Raw genomic sequence first — 15,193 nt, 5'->3', positions numbered from 1 at the left:
TCCAAGGAGGCAATGGCCGCGACACACAGAGAAGCGAGCGCCCCATCAGGGGCACGGGCGAGCGAGTCAGCTCCAACAACAAATTTACCTGCGTTGGCGCCTGAGGTGAGTGTGGGCACATCTATTTTTGGTTTATTGATGGACGCTTCAAATTTGGCAGCCTCACAGTTCTTTATGGCCCTTGCCACAGGAGTTGAGGCGCATCGCAGCAATCTTTGCCTCTCGATTGCAGTAGGTCTATTGGTGTCAGAACAAGCACTGTGTATTTATTATCATTTTTTTTTTTTGGGTGATGATAGAGGAAGCATACATCGATGGATGTGTTAATCGATACAGGTCAGCAACAGTCGAGTTATTTTGTCTTTTGGACAAGGCCCCCAAGTCTTGTTTCACGTATGATTTGTGTCCAACGAAAGATCGTTGTTAAAGTCGCCATTGAGTGAAGTTGTCCGTCAGCTCAGGAATAAGAGTACAATTCTTGTGGGACAATCTGTCTCGCTTGGATATGAATCGTTTAACAGTAAAATAACAAAGTCGAGCGCCAGCTACTGAGCAGTGCGTGCAGTTGTGCAGCAAAGCCAAAATAGACAGGCACGACCGTGAAACAACAGAGGGAAAACAGAGAAAGTGTACTGGGCATCGGGCCGAATGCCCGGCGTTGAGTCAAAATATGATCAACGCAAGAACAAGTACAGGCACGCTGAAAGAATGACAACGACAATCAGCCGGCGGTAAACGCCATCATTGTTGGCACTGCCAACACAACATTAGTAGGCAAAAGCTAGGCTGCTGGAAACATGCAGCAATGAATCGCGCAGAGCAAAGAAAAGAAGAAGAAGAAGAAGAAGAAGAAGAAGAAGAAGAAGAAGAAGAAGAAGAAGAAGAAAGAGGAAAAAGGAATAAAACATATGACGCATGGCGGGAAATGACACGCAGGTCAAACACGGGAAAACGAGATAAAACAAACAATGCACCAGTGAAGCTGAGGCAGCACCACGAGGGGTGGGAACCCATCTGGGGTGAAAAAAAGAACCAAGAAAACACAGAAGACAGAACAAACACAAAAAACCAAAAACCAAAAAACAAGAGATGCAGAAAGCACATGGCTAAGGAAAAAGAACATAAAGAGCAGCGCAAATGACCGCATCGCGGAAAAACTGCATAGAGTCCCCTGTCTCATAGTTGATCTGCTAGGTCACCCAGGGTTTGACTAGCCGAAGCTGGGGGTTGCGCTTGGCTTTGACTTGGCTGCTGACCAGCCGCCAGCGCACTTGTCAAGATACCCTGGGCTTGTGACTGGCCTGACGAGCCCCCTGCGAGGCGCTCCCGAACCTGGCGCTACAAGCCCAAAACCAACGGGAATGCAACATGAGCATGCAGGCAGAGCGATCAACGACGGTCATCATCGCGAATGATGCCCGACCATCCGACTCGTACCTCATGCCGCGCCTTTATGAGGTTACGCAGCAGCTCGGCTTGGTTGGGAGGTAGACGTTTAAGCTCCACCTCAGCCTGTGCTGGAGGCATCGCAGCCAGTTTGGTCACATAAATCATCACTTGGCGCTGCTTCTCGGACATATTGCGGCCTTGACCGCTAACAGCGGGTTGGGTGGCAGCAGCACTTGAAACGGGCTCTGCCTTGGCGGGCGTAGCGCGAGGTGCACCCGCAACTGATGGCGTAGCCGTAGCAAGCTGGGGCAAGGCACCTGCGTTGACGGCAAGCGCATGTCCCTTCTTGTGAAGCTGCAAGATGAACGCGCGTAGTTCAATATAACGCGCATGCATCTTTTTTAAATGAGTCTCGTCGGTCTTGGATGCGGCAGAGTCGCGAGGTGCTGCCTTTATCTTTGCTTGCAGCTGAGCCATAGCTTCCTTGATTTTCTTTTGATTGAGCATGGCCGTTTGGTAGTGCTTCTGTTCCTATCACGATCAGACGCAATGGTTCCAGAGACACAAACAAGCGAAAGGGCGCGATGCAAGGCGGCTACGTGAGGGCATAGCACGCAGAACCAGGGATCATTGCTTGCAGCAAGAGATCGGGGCGAACCTTTTCGGGAAGATGGCGCAAGACGATGGCTAGGGCTTCGCGAGTCATGGGTGCATCAGTAGCAGCAGCAGGCGCGGGCGGTGCTGCGGCGGCCGGTGTGCTATTCATGTGCTCCATGACGTTCATGCGACGAGCCTAAAGGACAAATACGAATCAGGAGAGAGAGAGAAAGAGAGAATTATTAGTGATTTCAAAAACAAGAGAGAACCCCCCCCCCCCCCCCCCAAAAACCGAGACGACGAAGACCAACCTGGGTTTGTTGACGCATGAGGGCCATTCGCTGATTCTCAGCAAAACGGGCCTTGCATTGTCGACACAGAGGAATCTGACAGTTCGAATTGTTGCAGACCTTGGCATGGTGCGCCACGATAGTCAACAACGGTTTGCACTGCGCACACTGCGAGCTGCGCATGTTGCACGTGTTCATGTGCTCAATCATGCCCTTAATTTGTGGGCAAGCCTTTGTGTCACACTGCGGATTTTTACACTGATGGGCGTGGTGCAGGGCCAAAAGAGCGCGACGCAACGTTTCGACGCTCTGCTGTGATCGCGTCATCTTTTGACCATCGGCATTGACGGCAGGGGCCATGCCAAGACCAAGCTGCTTCATCTCATGCTTGTGCACACCCTCCTTGTGACACTTGACGCAAAGGTCATAGTCGGGGCACACCGTGCAATGGTATCGAAAGTCCATGCTACTGATTTGCGTTGAGCAGTGGTTGCAGGTGTAGCCCGATGACTCATCAGTATGCAGCTTGTACAGCATCATCATACTAGAATAAAGGGCTCGTCGGCGCGTGCTAAACTCATGGTTGTTCTCGCGGCAATGTTGCAAGAAAGGCTCTCGGCCATCCATGAAATCGCATGTGATGTCTGGGTCCGGATCAGCCTTGAATGTTGGTAGGTTGACGGGGTCAGCGTGGAGCTGCACCACGAAAAAAACAGACTTGTTCTTCTCAATCTCGGGCCATGCGCGGTTTGCCAGAGTCTCATCAATGTCGGCGGCCTGCTTTTTGCTGCCCTTGCCGCCCTTCTTTTTGCCGCCCTTGGTGTTTTTCTTCGATTTCTTCTTGCCCACCTTGTCCAGGGAAAGCATGCCCCCATCGTCATTGCCATCTGCCTGGTCGATCTCCTGTACAAGGCTCTCAAGGCGATTGACCCAGTAATCGCCCTCAAAATAAGGTAAATCGCGGCCACGGACAATGTCACGACTGCACACGTATTGGTACATGTCGTAAAAGTCGTGAATGGCATTTTGCTCCTTGGCTGCCTTGAGCATCTTCGCGTACCACTGCGAAAGACGCTTCGGCGTGGGCGTCTTTTGTTCTGTCGGATGGCAGTGAAAGATGTAGTCGTCGCCCGCAGCAGGGGGGCAGGCCCAAATATGCGCATACATGTAGCCAAGCGCAGCCATATACTGTAAATAACCAATCAAGAGTTGGTGGTAGACCTTGGTGCGCAAGCTGGACGGCTCAAAGAAGAACACAGAGTCGAGATAGCTAATGTAAACGCGCCGGCGGTTTGGGCCGGGACAATCGTCACCGTATTCCTGAACATGTAGCCCAAAAAAGCACACCTCATGACCCTCTGATTCTTGATAAACAAAGATGGCTTTGGTGCGATATGGGTACTCGGCGGGCAGAGGGTCCTCAGTGTCGGCATAATAGCGGCGAATGTTGTCCTTGACAACCACGCCACGCTCTCGAGAAGAGTGCACGCGCACTGTCACACGTCTGGCTTCTGGTGGCGAGGACACGGTCTCATCGTGCAGGCAATCGTTCACACGCTTCTCGAGATAATCGCTCAGCTTGGTTCGCGGAAGTTCTGGGAAAGAGCGAATATGTGAATGTGAGCCCGGGAGAAGGAAAAAAAGCAAAAAAGCAAAAAAGCAAAAAAGCAAAAAAGCAAAAAAGCAAAAAAAAGAAGAAGAAAAAAACCCCAGCGAGCGCGTCCGAGGGTGGGGGGAAAGATCCACGCGCAAGCTTGCTTACTGTGTGCAGGGTAGGGGTTGCTCAAGGTCGCCGAGTTGCTCTTGCTGCAGGCTTGGCAAATGAACTCCTTGTGAATGCTGGCATGATACATGACGCAAATTTGATGGTGCCGGCGACCACAGCCGGCGCAGGTGACAAACTCTTCGTAATCAATGTGGTTGTTGATGGCTTTGGTAAAGTGCGTACGGCTGACTTCAATTCTAAAGGTAGCGACAAAAGGCACGGCATAGGGTGAGGCGCCCCGCGAAGAACGAGGATCATGTTGGAAACGTTCTCTTCTTGAACCGTTGCAGGCGATCAGGCCCACGTACTCTTTCTGATCGGGTGTCAGCTCAGCTGAGATGGTAAAAGTGGACTTTTCACCCTCTGTCTCCTTCCAACAGGCCATACAGCAGTTGAATGCCGAGTTGAGATTTGCGTCGTACTTCATGTACTCCTCGTCGCGACGAATCGGACAGATTTGTTTCACCGAGCAGTAAAGTACTTGAGGATTGAATGTGAGCTGTGAAAACCAAAGGCATCAAATACAAAATGAAAGTGACAAGGCGAATCAGCGGCCCTTTTGAAGACGAGCTCATAGCAAGATCGTTTGAGCAACACCGACCTCTTTGCCACAGCAGAAGCGCAGACGCTTCATGACCAAATCGATGGTATCCTCAAAAACGCTGGAAACCTATTTAAAAAAAAAAAAATAAAATAAAATAAAAATCAAAATCCGAAAAACAGCGCAGGTACACATCACCTCGAAGGACAAACACCAGCAATGACGAACCTCATTGGTGAACTTGTAAACAACGTGGTTCTTGGGATTGTAAGTCCAAGCGTTTTTGAACATGAGACGCATATCATCGCAAAACTCCCACGGGTCCTTGTAGGTGCCTTTCTCCAGTTTATCTTCAATCGTCGACAAGTCCATGGGCTTCTTGATAATTTCAAAATAGTCTGGAATGTTAAGCTCAATAGGGTCGACAGGGCGCAAAAAGCACTCAGCCGCAGACATGCCCTTGAGCCTCTCCAAAACAGGCGAAAAGTGGTGCTTGAGTTCATCGCGTGGCCACTCCTTGATTTGGCGACTGGTCGCCTGTCGCTTCTGGCGATCCTGCTTTGCTTTCTTGATCTTGTAGATTTTCTCCGCCAATTTTTGATAATAGCTTTCGTTGTCAGTGGCCTATGAAATTCGGATGTCACGGCCAAACGTAAATGTGTATGAACCAAAACACGCCTGCCAAAGCCTGAAACCAATGGACAAACGACGCAGCATGGGGACGGCCAGCCAAGCAAACCTCTTTAAAAACGGTCGCTTCGATTTTTTTGGCCATCTCCTGAAGCTGGTCTTGCTTCGCGACAGACTCGGCTGAAGAGACGCATTCCCTAACAAGTTGTCCGCCACATCGCGGTTGGTGAGATCCCAACAACGTTGCCTTGAATAAAGATTGCGACATGTACAGGACCGACTCAACATACTTGAGAGCTCCAATAAGCTTCTCGATGAGCTTCGGCCGTTTGGGATGAACGCTTTGCCGCCAGTCAACAGGAGCCGAGCCGGCCCCAGCCCCGCTTTTGGCACCCAAAGTGGTAGGCGCGCCGCTGGCTATGACCATTGGCTGTAAGTTGGGGTTAGAAGGCGCTCCGGTCGTCGTTAATGATGGTCGACTCTGTGCTAGTGTCTGTGCCTGACTTGTACGAGCAGCAGCAGCAACAGCAGCAGCCGCAGCCGCAGCGGCGGCAGCACTTGGGCTAATTTTATTGTCGGCCTTGACCGCTGCTTTTTGAACAGGCACAGCACGATTGGCTCGCTTGGCAGGAGGTGCCCCCTCTGTTGTGAGGAGATTTCTGAGCTCTGTTTGATCTCGCGCCTCGCTCGTTGGTGGTCGCTTTCCGTGAGGCGGCTTTCGCAAGGGATCACAAATCGGACAGTCGGCCTCTTTACAGGTACTGTAATGAGAAATGATCTGACGAGAGGAGCCACAATGTGGAACTGACATTGTTCGTGCAGAACAGAGAATGAGAGTGGGAGAGAGGACCTCTTTTTTTTTTTTTTTCCCTCAACACACGCACACAGACAAAGCTGCCCGAGAGAACATGCGAGCCAACTTACCCGAGCATTGTTTGCCATCACGGCAGGTGGCCATGTGGCGAAGCACATTCTTCATGACTTTGCAGTAGCGAACCGAACAAACCTGTCCATTGGGCGGTACCTTTGAAAATACACAAAAGGGACGGAATCAGGGCGACATGCTAGCCATGGATGCAAAGCGAAGCCGAGATGGCATCCAAGCAGACACAACTCACATTGCGATCATCCTTGTCAGGTAGCTTGCATTTGTAGGCATGGATTAAAAGCATGAGCTGCTGCTGGATGGCCCGGCGGCGAGACAAGGCCGCCTTGCTTTCAGTCTCAGAATGCGCAGGCGCCATGCCAGTGGCACCACCACTCATAGACGTTGCGTTGAGGGCCCCCAGCTGGTCATGGCCCAAGTTACCGCCAGCTAAACTCGACATGCCACCGCTGGCATCACTGGCAATGGAGCCATTGGGCAGCTGCAGGCCATTTGGAGCGGCTTGACCAGGTCGAGATCCAAGATTTGTCATTGGCGCACCACGGCCGACCACACCTCCCGGCAGAACCATTGGTTGACTGCCTTGAGGAAGGTAGCGCTGAGGTTGGCCCTGCATGCCCATGCCCGGCGGCTGGCCCGGGAGTTGCTGTTGTTGCTGTTGCTGCGGCGGTAAGGCGCCTGGGTTGAGGTTGGGCGAGCTGTGGTTGGAGATGGCTCGTAGGTCCAGATTTGAAGGTGCACCAGGTCGGCGCAGGGACGCATTACGTTGGTTGGCACTCATGGTTGGGTTTATGCCACCTGCCACGTGACAAGATTATGACAAGCATCGGGGTGAGTAATCATGTGGCGGGCTTATGATTGAGAAAAACGGTTACGGGCAGGTCATGGAGCACAAGCAAGGTGACATTCGAACGCAAAACTTCGTACCGTTGGCGGGCATCATGCTGGTGGCGGGCATCATGCTGGTGGCGGGCATCATGCTGGTGGACGGCATCATGCTAGTGGACGGCATCATGCTGGTGGACGGCATCATGCTGGTGGACGGCATTTGCATTTGCTGCAACTGTTGCTGTTGTTGCAGTTGCTGTTGCTGATGTAGTTGCTGTTGCTGCTGCTGTTGCCGGTATTGTTGCTGCAGAGCCATTTGTTGTTGGTGCTGTTGCTGTTGTCGGTAGGCCATGGCAGCCTGAGGGTTTTGTGAAGCAGCAGACATGGGCATGGGGCCTGTGGTACGAGGCATGCCCTGGGATACCACGGGACCGCCAGCGGAGACCATGCTGACAGGCATTTGAGAGTAAGCCTGTGGAGCTCCTTGGGAATACATTTGCATGGCAGCAGGGTTGACACGGGCGCTTGGAACAGCACCCTGGCTTAGAGAGCCATTTGCTGACATGCCTGGGAGGGCCGTGGATGTGGCAGGCAATGGTGCGCCGCGTACAGGCATGGCACCTTGGCTAAGAACAGCACCTTGGCTGTGCATTGGCTGGCGAGCCAAGCTAGGGTGGCCCAAGGTAGAGACGGGTGGACCCTGTAGGCTGTGAGGTGGTAGGCCTCGACCAGCGACTGATTGTACTGGCAGGGCAGAATGCTGTATACCTTGCATCGCGGGCTGTCCGAGGGGCGGCTGGCTGGTCGCAGGCTGTCCTTGAAGGGATTGTCCTTGGAGGGATTGGCCTTGCAAAGAATGATTTTGCATCGGGCCACTAGGCTGCTGCATCGGTGCGCGCTGTGGAGCCAAGCTTGAGCCTTGAAGACTCGATCCTTGAAGACTCGATCCTTGAAGACTCGATCCTTGAAGACTCGATCCTTGAAGGCCCGAGCCCTGGAGACTTGAGCCCTGGAGACTTGAGCCCTGGAGACTTGAGCCCTGGAGACTTGAGCCTTGCAATGACTGTCCCTGGAGGCTCTGGCCTGCCATGGGTCGATGTTGCATGGACTGCTGGGAGGGATAGGTCATTGTCATGGACGCTGGAGCGGAGCTGTTGGCCATGCTTGACACAGGTACCCCGTTGGAAAGAGAGGACTGTAGGCTCACAGGAGCTTGCCCTGCGCTGCTAGCGGGCATGCTGGTAACGGGGGCATGCGATGATGATACGGGTAGCGAGACTGCGGGATTATAAGGGGACGACACAATTGGTGCTGCCAACGAAGCGCTGGAGAGTGCTGGACCACTATGAGCGACCTGTCCAGGCCTCGATGTGGCACCTTGGGTGAGGCTGGCACCACCCGCGAGCGAGGTGCCCATCAAGGAATGGCCCGCGAGCGAGGTACCCGCAAGCGAGGTGCCAGTCAGGGAGGTGCCAGCCATGGAGGTACCCGTCAGGGAGGTGCCAGCCATGGAGGTACCCGTCAGGGAGGTGCCAGCCATGGAGGTACCGGTTAGGGAGGTGCCAGCCATAGAGGTACCCGTTAGGGAGGTGCCCGTCAGAGAGGTGCCGCCAAGCGTTGAGCTACCGCTGGCTGAGGCTCCGACATGCGAAAGCGGTGGTGCAGCCGGGGCTGTCATGGCGAGGACTTGACGGCGCTGTTCAAGACTGGACTGGGATGGGAGATGGCTCAGCAAAAGGTGCCGCCGGCTGCCGGGATCTTTCTTTTACCCCATACTCCAGCTGATGGGGATTCCCTGTCATTTCGCAAAAGAGAAGTCGAGCCGAGCAAGCATGACGGAAAGCAAGGCAAGACAAGTCACATCAGCTCATCATCGTCGATAAATGCAAGGCAGAAGGGGCAGCGTGACAGACGTGATCGATTTTACAAATCAGGCAGGGTTCGTCGAGTATCGCAGGCTGTAAGCCTTTTTGATGTTGAGTCGACTACAAGTTGAAAGTTCATGCCAAGGGCACCATTAGCTCATTGACAAACAGTCAAAACGGGCAGATCGTTGTCCCGAGAAGGACGCGAGCGAGAGAGAGAGAGAGAGAGAGAGAGAGAGAGAGAGAGAGAGAGAGAGAGAGAGAGAGAGAGAGAGAGAGAGAGAGAGAGAGAGAGAAGAGAGAGAGAGAGAGAGAGAGAGAGCAAAAAGAAAGCCAAAAGAGAGAAAAACCGTTAAGAAGGATGAAAAAAAAAAAAAAGAAAAAAAAAAAGGGCAGCCCTCTCATTGAGGTTTGAGCTCTCGTGAGAAAAAGAACAAAGAAAAAAAAAACGGCAGCGAGAACGCGCGGTGCAGAAAAGAAGGTGCAGTGGCAGCGGGTGCTTATCAAGGCAGGGCAACCAGATCAAGGCGCCTGCTCGTGTCGTGTTGAGCCCAGAGAGAGTCACGAACTTGCTCGCACGTCCACATACGCACACACGCACACACATCATACACACACATACACGAAGAAGAATTTTTGATGCAAAGGCGAATTTTGTGTTGGCTGACAGAGGTGTTTTGTTGGTGTGGGTCGTTTTGGCAGCGCCTCTGTTTGTGTGACGTGGCCATGCAGAGCAGGAGGGGAGGGATGGCGGGTCGGCTTTGTGGGCTGCCCCTCGCCCGGGGCCAGGTTCAAGGACCTCACCTGTGTCGCGTTCGGACCCAACGAAGAGATGAAAGAAGCGTCGGTGACCTTGGTTGTGTGCCTTTTGTGTGTGTGTGTTTGCGTGTGTGTGTGTGTATGTGTTGTGTGTGTATGTTTGAACGGCGGCGCACGCCAAATATTGTGCCGTCATGAGCTCACCCACAGGAGAAGAGATGGTGAGAGCTGGACGACGTGGGGTGAGAGATAGAAGAGATAGTCAACGTTTAATGACGCTTTTCCCCAGTGATTTAAGCTGGAATGGAGAGAATCTGCCTGCTGGTGAAGATCAGCCAGAGAGAGACAAGGGGTTGCTTTTGTTCCTTGATTCAGAAGCAACAATGACACCTGGTAACGAGCAGCCACAGACGTTGATTTGCTTGTAACTGAATGTAATTCATGATATCATTTAGTACCAAACCATTTCACGCGGGCAAAGTATAGGATGCTAACCAGCATGACCCCCGAGACCCATCAAGGCACCCCGTCCACTTGACCTTTCCCCCTACCGGCCGAAGCAGAATTCTCGCATCCTGCGAAAGAAACGGACAAGCGCGCTCAAACCCCGTGGCCTAGGATGTCCTACTGTGTCCTACTTGGGGCATCACTCGTGCCGCCCGTCCCTCCCTGACGCACGTCCAACCTCCATGGACCTACCGGAACACACATGTACATCCTCTTTTTGACTTCACGGCTCGCCACGACTGCCATCACGCTTGCCTGGCCCAGACGAGCATGGGACATGTCAGCATGACCCGGCTGCCCATTCTGGCGACCATTTCCCCCTTGGCAACCCTGCCGACGCCGTTTGAATTCCACACAAATTGGCAACCTGTCAAATGTTGATGAGGGAAAGCAGGCAGCAGCAGCAGCAGCAGCAGCAGCAGCAGGCCACGGCAGGCAGGACTTGAATGGGTGAAGCATGAGACTGATGACCAGTGAGACATGGTGTTACATGTTCAAGCCCACACGCCAAATGAGGGGCGACAGCCGTGGACCTTTTATGTGTGCGTGCGTGTGCGTGCGTGTGCGTGCGTGTGTGTGTGTGTGTGTGTGTGTGAGTGAATGAGTGTTTTCTGATGAGTTCTTCTCCCTGCCTTCTAATTTGGGACACATGCCGAAAAGAGCCAGCCAGCCAGTCATCGGCCTTGTGCGCAAATCATTTCGTTTGTTTTGAAAACGGAAACAGCATTTTATGATACACACTTTCGTGGTGATTTTGAGCGGATCGACTTTGAACACTATGGCTGCTCAAGACGCCAGTCGGGATCTCGTCGCGTGTACTGCTTGCGCCCATCCATGAACCGTTGGCGATCCACTTCTTCGTGGGTGATCAGGTCGATAATGGCTGCCAAGATGCGTGCCTCGCGCTCGTCGAACCGCGACGATGGGTTGCGAATCCGCTTCTGCAAAATATGGTCAACCTGGTCTCGTAGGTCGCGCACCAGGTCTGCTGTCCGCGCCTATACATTTCAAGTTACCCGAGCTGAGTCGCAGCCCGACAGCGACACAGGCGCACCGCCAAACAGACACCCACAACGCGCACAGACAGCGTGCGCGCCGTGCACACGACACCTGTCAAAGCATCGTGTTGCATCAAAAGGAACTTACGGGTGATCGAAAAGTAATAAAGTCATCGACTTGGATAATCTCCTCGCCGTCCTCCATGCCCGTCGAAATCTAGAGCACCAACAGTTTTGATGTGATATGGCTGAAACAAAAAGAGAAACCCCCCGTGCCCATGAGCAACAAGGCGGCATGTCCGCACCTCGCCTCCAAAAAACAGCAGGGCCAACGGCTGAACCATGGTCGCGTCGTACACAAACAACGAGGTCGTGCGCATTTTAAGGTGATACACCAACCACTTGGTCTCAAACACCGTCTAGCGACGAGCAAGCCCGGGAGTGATCCCAGCGCAACACGTGTCAGAGTCAATCGTTGCCCGCAGGAGCTGACTGCAGTCGAGATGCGCAACGAGCAAGTGGGGGGTCCAAAGCGCACCTCCTCGGCCAAAACAGATTTGGGATGCAGCGTGACGCGTCCATCCTCCTGTGTAAACAGCTTGGGGGGACGTTCACCAAACTTCCGCCCTACAGTGCAAAGTCAGGCAAGTCAAAAGAACACCGAACAATAAGAATAATAATAAAAAAGAATTACAAGCACATAAAGAGAACACCAGGGCGCACAAGAATCTCTCGAAACAGACCCTCGCGCACGAGAAGATGAAGCGTCGAGCCATGAGACAGTTAATTCACACGCAAAAACAATACAGACCGTGCGGGTGCTGAACGGAGATGACGTTGGGATACAGGCCGGCTGCCAACACAGCCTTGATGAGCTGTGTGTTGTCAGCATGTCGGTTAAAGTCCACTTCAGCCGAGATGAAACCAATGTCACGCAGCAAATCCATGAGCTGCCCGGCCATATCCCGGATCATGTTCAACGTTGAACTCGATAAAAAGTTGTCCCAGCAGTACTCGCGAGCCCCGCCATGTCGCAGCTCTTCCTCCCAGCCTTGGTATGCACGCAAAAGCGTAATATGGTCGCTCATCGCCTCCGGTGCCATGGCGCGGCGGCGTTGATCCATGACCTAGTCCACCATTGGCATGAATGAATCTCACTGTCTCCCCCACACGCACATTCGACCACTGGGGATTCAACTCGTCCCTGCAATCTTTGGGCTTTACCTTTTGCTTGTCGATGGGAGCTGAGAATGGGTCCTTGAAGCTCAAGCTCGCCGCAATGACAGAGATGGGTTTCAGACACTGCAGCATGGCTGCAAACACCAGCATTCGACCGATCTTGGGTGCCACGGGAAGCTGCGCCAAATGATGTCTGTTTCAGCCACACACGGTCAATCATGTCGCGCCATGAGAAACCCAACATGTATCAACACAGCTTGGTATTCCACCAGCAACAAGAGATTGATTGGGTGGGAGACCAAGAGTTCGCCTTGTTCTTTCTTGCATCTCGGACCAAACTGACCCCAACGGAAGCAGGTTTTCCTCCTTGTCAAGGGCATGAAGCTGGCGCAGTGCTTTCAAAGCGTTTTCCACGGCTTGTGGCGAGGGCCTGGGCACGTCACAGGATGGCGATCATCAGTGCAAAAACAAAAACAAAAACAAAAAACAAACAAGAATTGCATGACATGATGAGTGCCCCTTGGGGCGACGGCGGAGGCGGTGCCACGACGGATGCGTACTGATCGATGGCACGCTGCAAGAAATCGCTGGCTTGACCAAGTTTGAGAATCTATGGTAGACAACACAGTGGGCTTGACATTTCAGCCAAGTCCAATATTGGCTGCCACAAAGCAGTTGCGAACTCTCACCTTAATCTGTAAAATAAGTTCCTCGAGAGGTGTGCGCAACAGCTCGGGCAGCTGATTGTCCTCCATTTGTGCCAAGCGGAACCGGGTAAACAGGTGATAGCACACACCTTTGGCCCCCCACCAATTTCAAAGCAACACAGCAAGCGGATTCGCGCGCGCACACACACACACACCATGTCCAGTCAGGATCGAATGAGGTAAATACAAGAGGGAAAGCACACGCTTGCCAATCACATGCGCACGCTTTTTCCGCACCATCCTGAACACGACCGGCGCGTCCCTTTCGCTGGCGAGATGATGCCTTGCTGACCCAAGTTGCCTTGAGTTCGGAGAGGTGACTGACTTCATCATAAGTCTGTATGATGTGAGGCAGGCAGCCATCAGGCAGGAGCCAAGAATGGTACGCCGCAACCCTGAGAAGGAGCAATCGGCCAAGACCAACCTTTTCCTTGCCGAGACCCGTGTCAATGACGTAAACAACGTCATCGATCGTGATGCTAGTCTCAGCAATATTGGTGGCGATCACAATCTTGCGCACGCCTGCCGGCGGCCGGTCGAAAATCTAGTGTACTCCGGGCACACATGTGAGGCCAGGACTTGGTCAGCAATAACGCGCGTGGCTGTCGGGCTAGGCGAGCAGTGGTGAATGACGCACCTGCTGCTGCTGGGCTGTAGGCAACATGGAGTGAAGCGGCAAAACACGGTACTTCTGACGATTGGCGGTGGGCCCACTGCTCTTCAGACTATCGTGATGGCAGACGAGGACAGACAACATCATGTAAACAACGAAATGGCGCATCCTCTGAGTGGGCAGGGATGTTGGCGATGATTCCTGCCCATGAAGGCATTGAAAGGGTTCTAACAAGCGCCACGCTGAAAAAAACAAAAAAACAAAAAACAAAAAAAACAAAAAACAAAAACAAAAAACCAATCTCAAAGTGTCAAAGAATAAAACTCACGTCTCATAGACCTTCTGAATATCAGTCCAGCCAGGCATGAAGCAGAGAATGGCACCATCGGGCTTGTTGCGACAAATGTGCCAAATCACTGCTGTAACAAGATCGTAATCGATCATGGCTTCAGTCTCATCAATAGGCCGCCGGCGCAAACCTTCTATCGTCTGGTGGGAATATCCGCTGGCCTAAAAGGTCACCACCAAGCACCTCGGATGGGGTGAGGCACCAAAGAACGTGTATTTCTCCTCCGTCAAAAGCGTGTAAGTCAAAGCAGGGCAAGAAGGGAACAAAGCGTGCTTTCACGTACAGCCAGCGAGCTGACATAGGCTTGGTATGCTGCCTGTTGCTGCAGCTCCTCGGCTGTGGCCTGCGCCTCATCCCCGATACCACCTTCCTCCTCATGGCGAAAGCCACCGCGGCCTCGGCCTCGGCCTCCTCGACCCCGACCTCGGCCCCGGCCGCCAAAACCACGACCTCGGCCGCCTCGACCCCCACCAAACGAATCGCGCGGTGGTGGGAGGCGATAACGAATCTCATCCAACACGTCGGCCAGGTAGAGTTCTTCAACAGGGTAGGTAAAGCCTACACGATATTCATTGCAAAAGTGATCATGGGCAGTGTCGGGAGCTCAGAATGAAAAGGTGCATGCAACAGCCGGTCGTCTTGTTACCAGGGATGTGTAGGGTCGTAGAACCGGGAAAGTATGAGGAGAAGGTCTCAGCATTCAGAGTGGCCGACATCAGAATGACCTGCAAATGTCAGAGCGAGTTGGCCCCACCAATGTAGAATGCAAAGGTGGTGGCGTGAGCTTCGCACAGTCCGGTCAAGAAGGAAAGTTCGTCAAGGCAGGCCATTTGCCGTCGCCCACCTTGAGCGATGGGCGCTTGGGCAAGATGTCCTTGATGATGACCAAGAGAAAGTCGGTCAAGATGTCTCGCTCATGCACCTCATCCAAGATAATATGGCTGAGCAGGCGGAGCGTCATGCAAACGTAGTCAGAGATTGTTGTGAGGACAAAAGGAAGGAAAACAAAAAGGGGGGGGGTATCGATGCAACCTGATGTCTTGCAGGCTACTGTCATTGATGAGGCGGCGAAGCAAAATGCCAACGGTGCAAAAGGTAATGGAACCATGAGAGCGCGGCAGGCGTGCATCCAGGCGGATCTAGCAAGAGCACAGACAGGGTGGATGAGGAGGCAGAGCACAGGCTGCGAGATGCGGGGAAGCATGACCAAAGAAGCCGAGAACACAGTTTGGACAGCAAAAAAGGGGGAAGGATATCAAGAAGAATGGAAGGTTAAACCAACCAACCCCC

General features: G+C 53.0%; 2 protein-coding genes across 2 annotated transcripts in view; both read right to left on the bottom strand.

Moving 5' to 3' along the window:
- Positions 1-1,389: 1,389 nt before the first annotated feature.
- On the bottom strand, positions 1,390-10,124 carry MONBRDRAFT_9670 (uncharacterized protein; the record flags this gene model as incomplete). Its single annotated transcript, XM_001747284.1, has 12 exons — positions 1,390-1,920; positions 2,048-2,182; positions 2,298-3,871; positions 4,039-4,540; positions 4,643-4,711; positions 4,811-5,206; positions 5,717-5,973; positions 6,137-6,236; positions 6,331-6,896; positions 7,026-7,284; positions 7,548-8,034; positions 10,102-10,124. The coding sequence occupies 12 exons, from the start codon at positions 10,122-10,124 to the stop codon at positions 1,390-1,392; spliced, it is 4,899 nt and encodes a 1,632-aa protein (XP_001747336.1).
- Positions 10,125-10,833: 709 nt separating this feature from the next.
- Positions 10,834-15,193, bottom strand: part of MONBRDRAFT_33160 (uncharacterized protein) — a gene marked incomplete at both ends in the record, with an annotated part of 5,806 nt that continues 1,446 nt past the window's right edge. Inside the window, 17 exons of the mRNA XM_001747283.1 lie at positions 10,834-11,055; positions 11,204-11,272; positions 11,361-11,474; positions 11,594-11,682; positions 11,867-12,182; positions 12,280-12,427; positions 12,578-12,664; positions 12,795-12,844; positions 12,924-13,030; positions 13,179-13,278; positions 13,366-13,485; positions 13,579-13,666; positions 13,883-14,064; positions 14,187-14,461; positions 14,550-14,628; positions 14,748-14,844; positions 14,936-15,042. Coding sequence (XP_001747335.1) covers positions 10,834-11,055; positions 11,204-11,272; positions 11,361-11,474; positions 11,594-11,682; positions 11,867-12,182; positions 12,280-12,427; positions 12,578-12,664; positions 12,795-12,844; positions 12,924-13,030; positions 13,179-13,278; positions 13,366-13,485; positions 13,579-13,666; positions 13,883-14,064; positions 14,187-14,461; positions 14,550-14,628; positions 14,748-14,844; positions 14,936-15,042 — 2,250 coding nt within the window. The remainder of the gene's footprint in view (positions 11,056-11,203; positions 11,273-11,360; positions 11,475-11,593; positions 11,683-11,866; positions 12,183-12,279; positions 12,428-12,577; positions 12,665-12,794; positions 12,845-12,923; positions 13,031-13,178; positions 13,279-13,365; positions 13,486-13,578; positions 13,667-13,882; positions 14,065-14,186; positions 14,462-14,549; positions 14,629-14,747; positions 14,845-14,935; positions 15,043-15,193) is intronic.

Source organism: Monosiga brevicollis, genomic scaffold (genome assembly GCF_000002865.3).
Source record: "Monosiga brevicollis MX1 MONBRscaffold_16 genomic scaffold, whole genome shotgun sequence".
NCBI lineage: Eukaryota > Choanoflagellata > Craspedida > Salpingoecidae > Monosiga > Monosiga brevicollis.
This window is presented reverse-complemented; position numbering and strand designations above follow the sequence as displayed.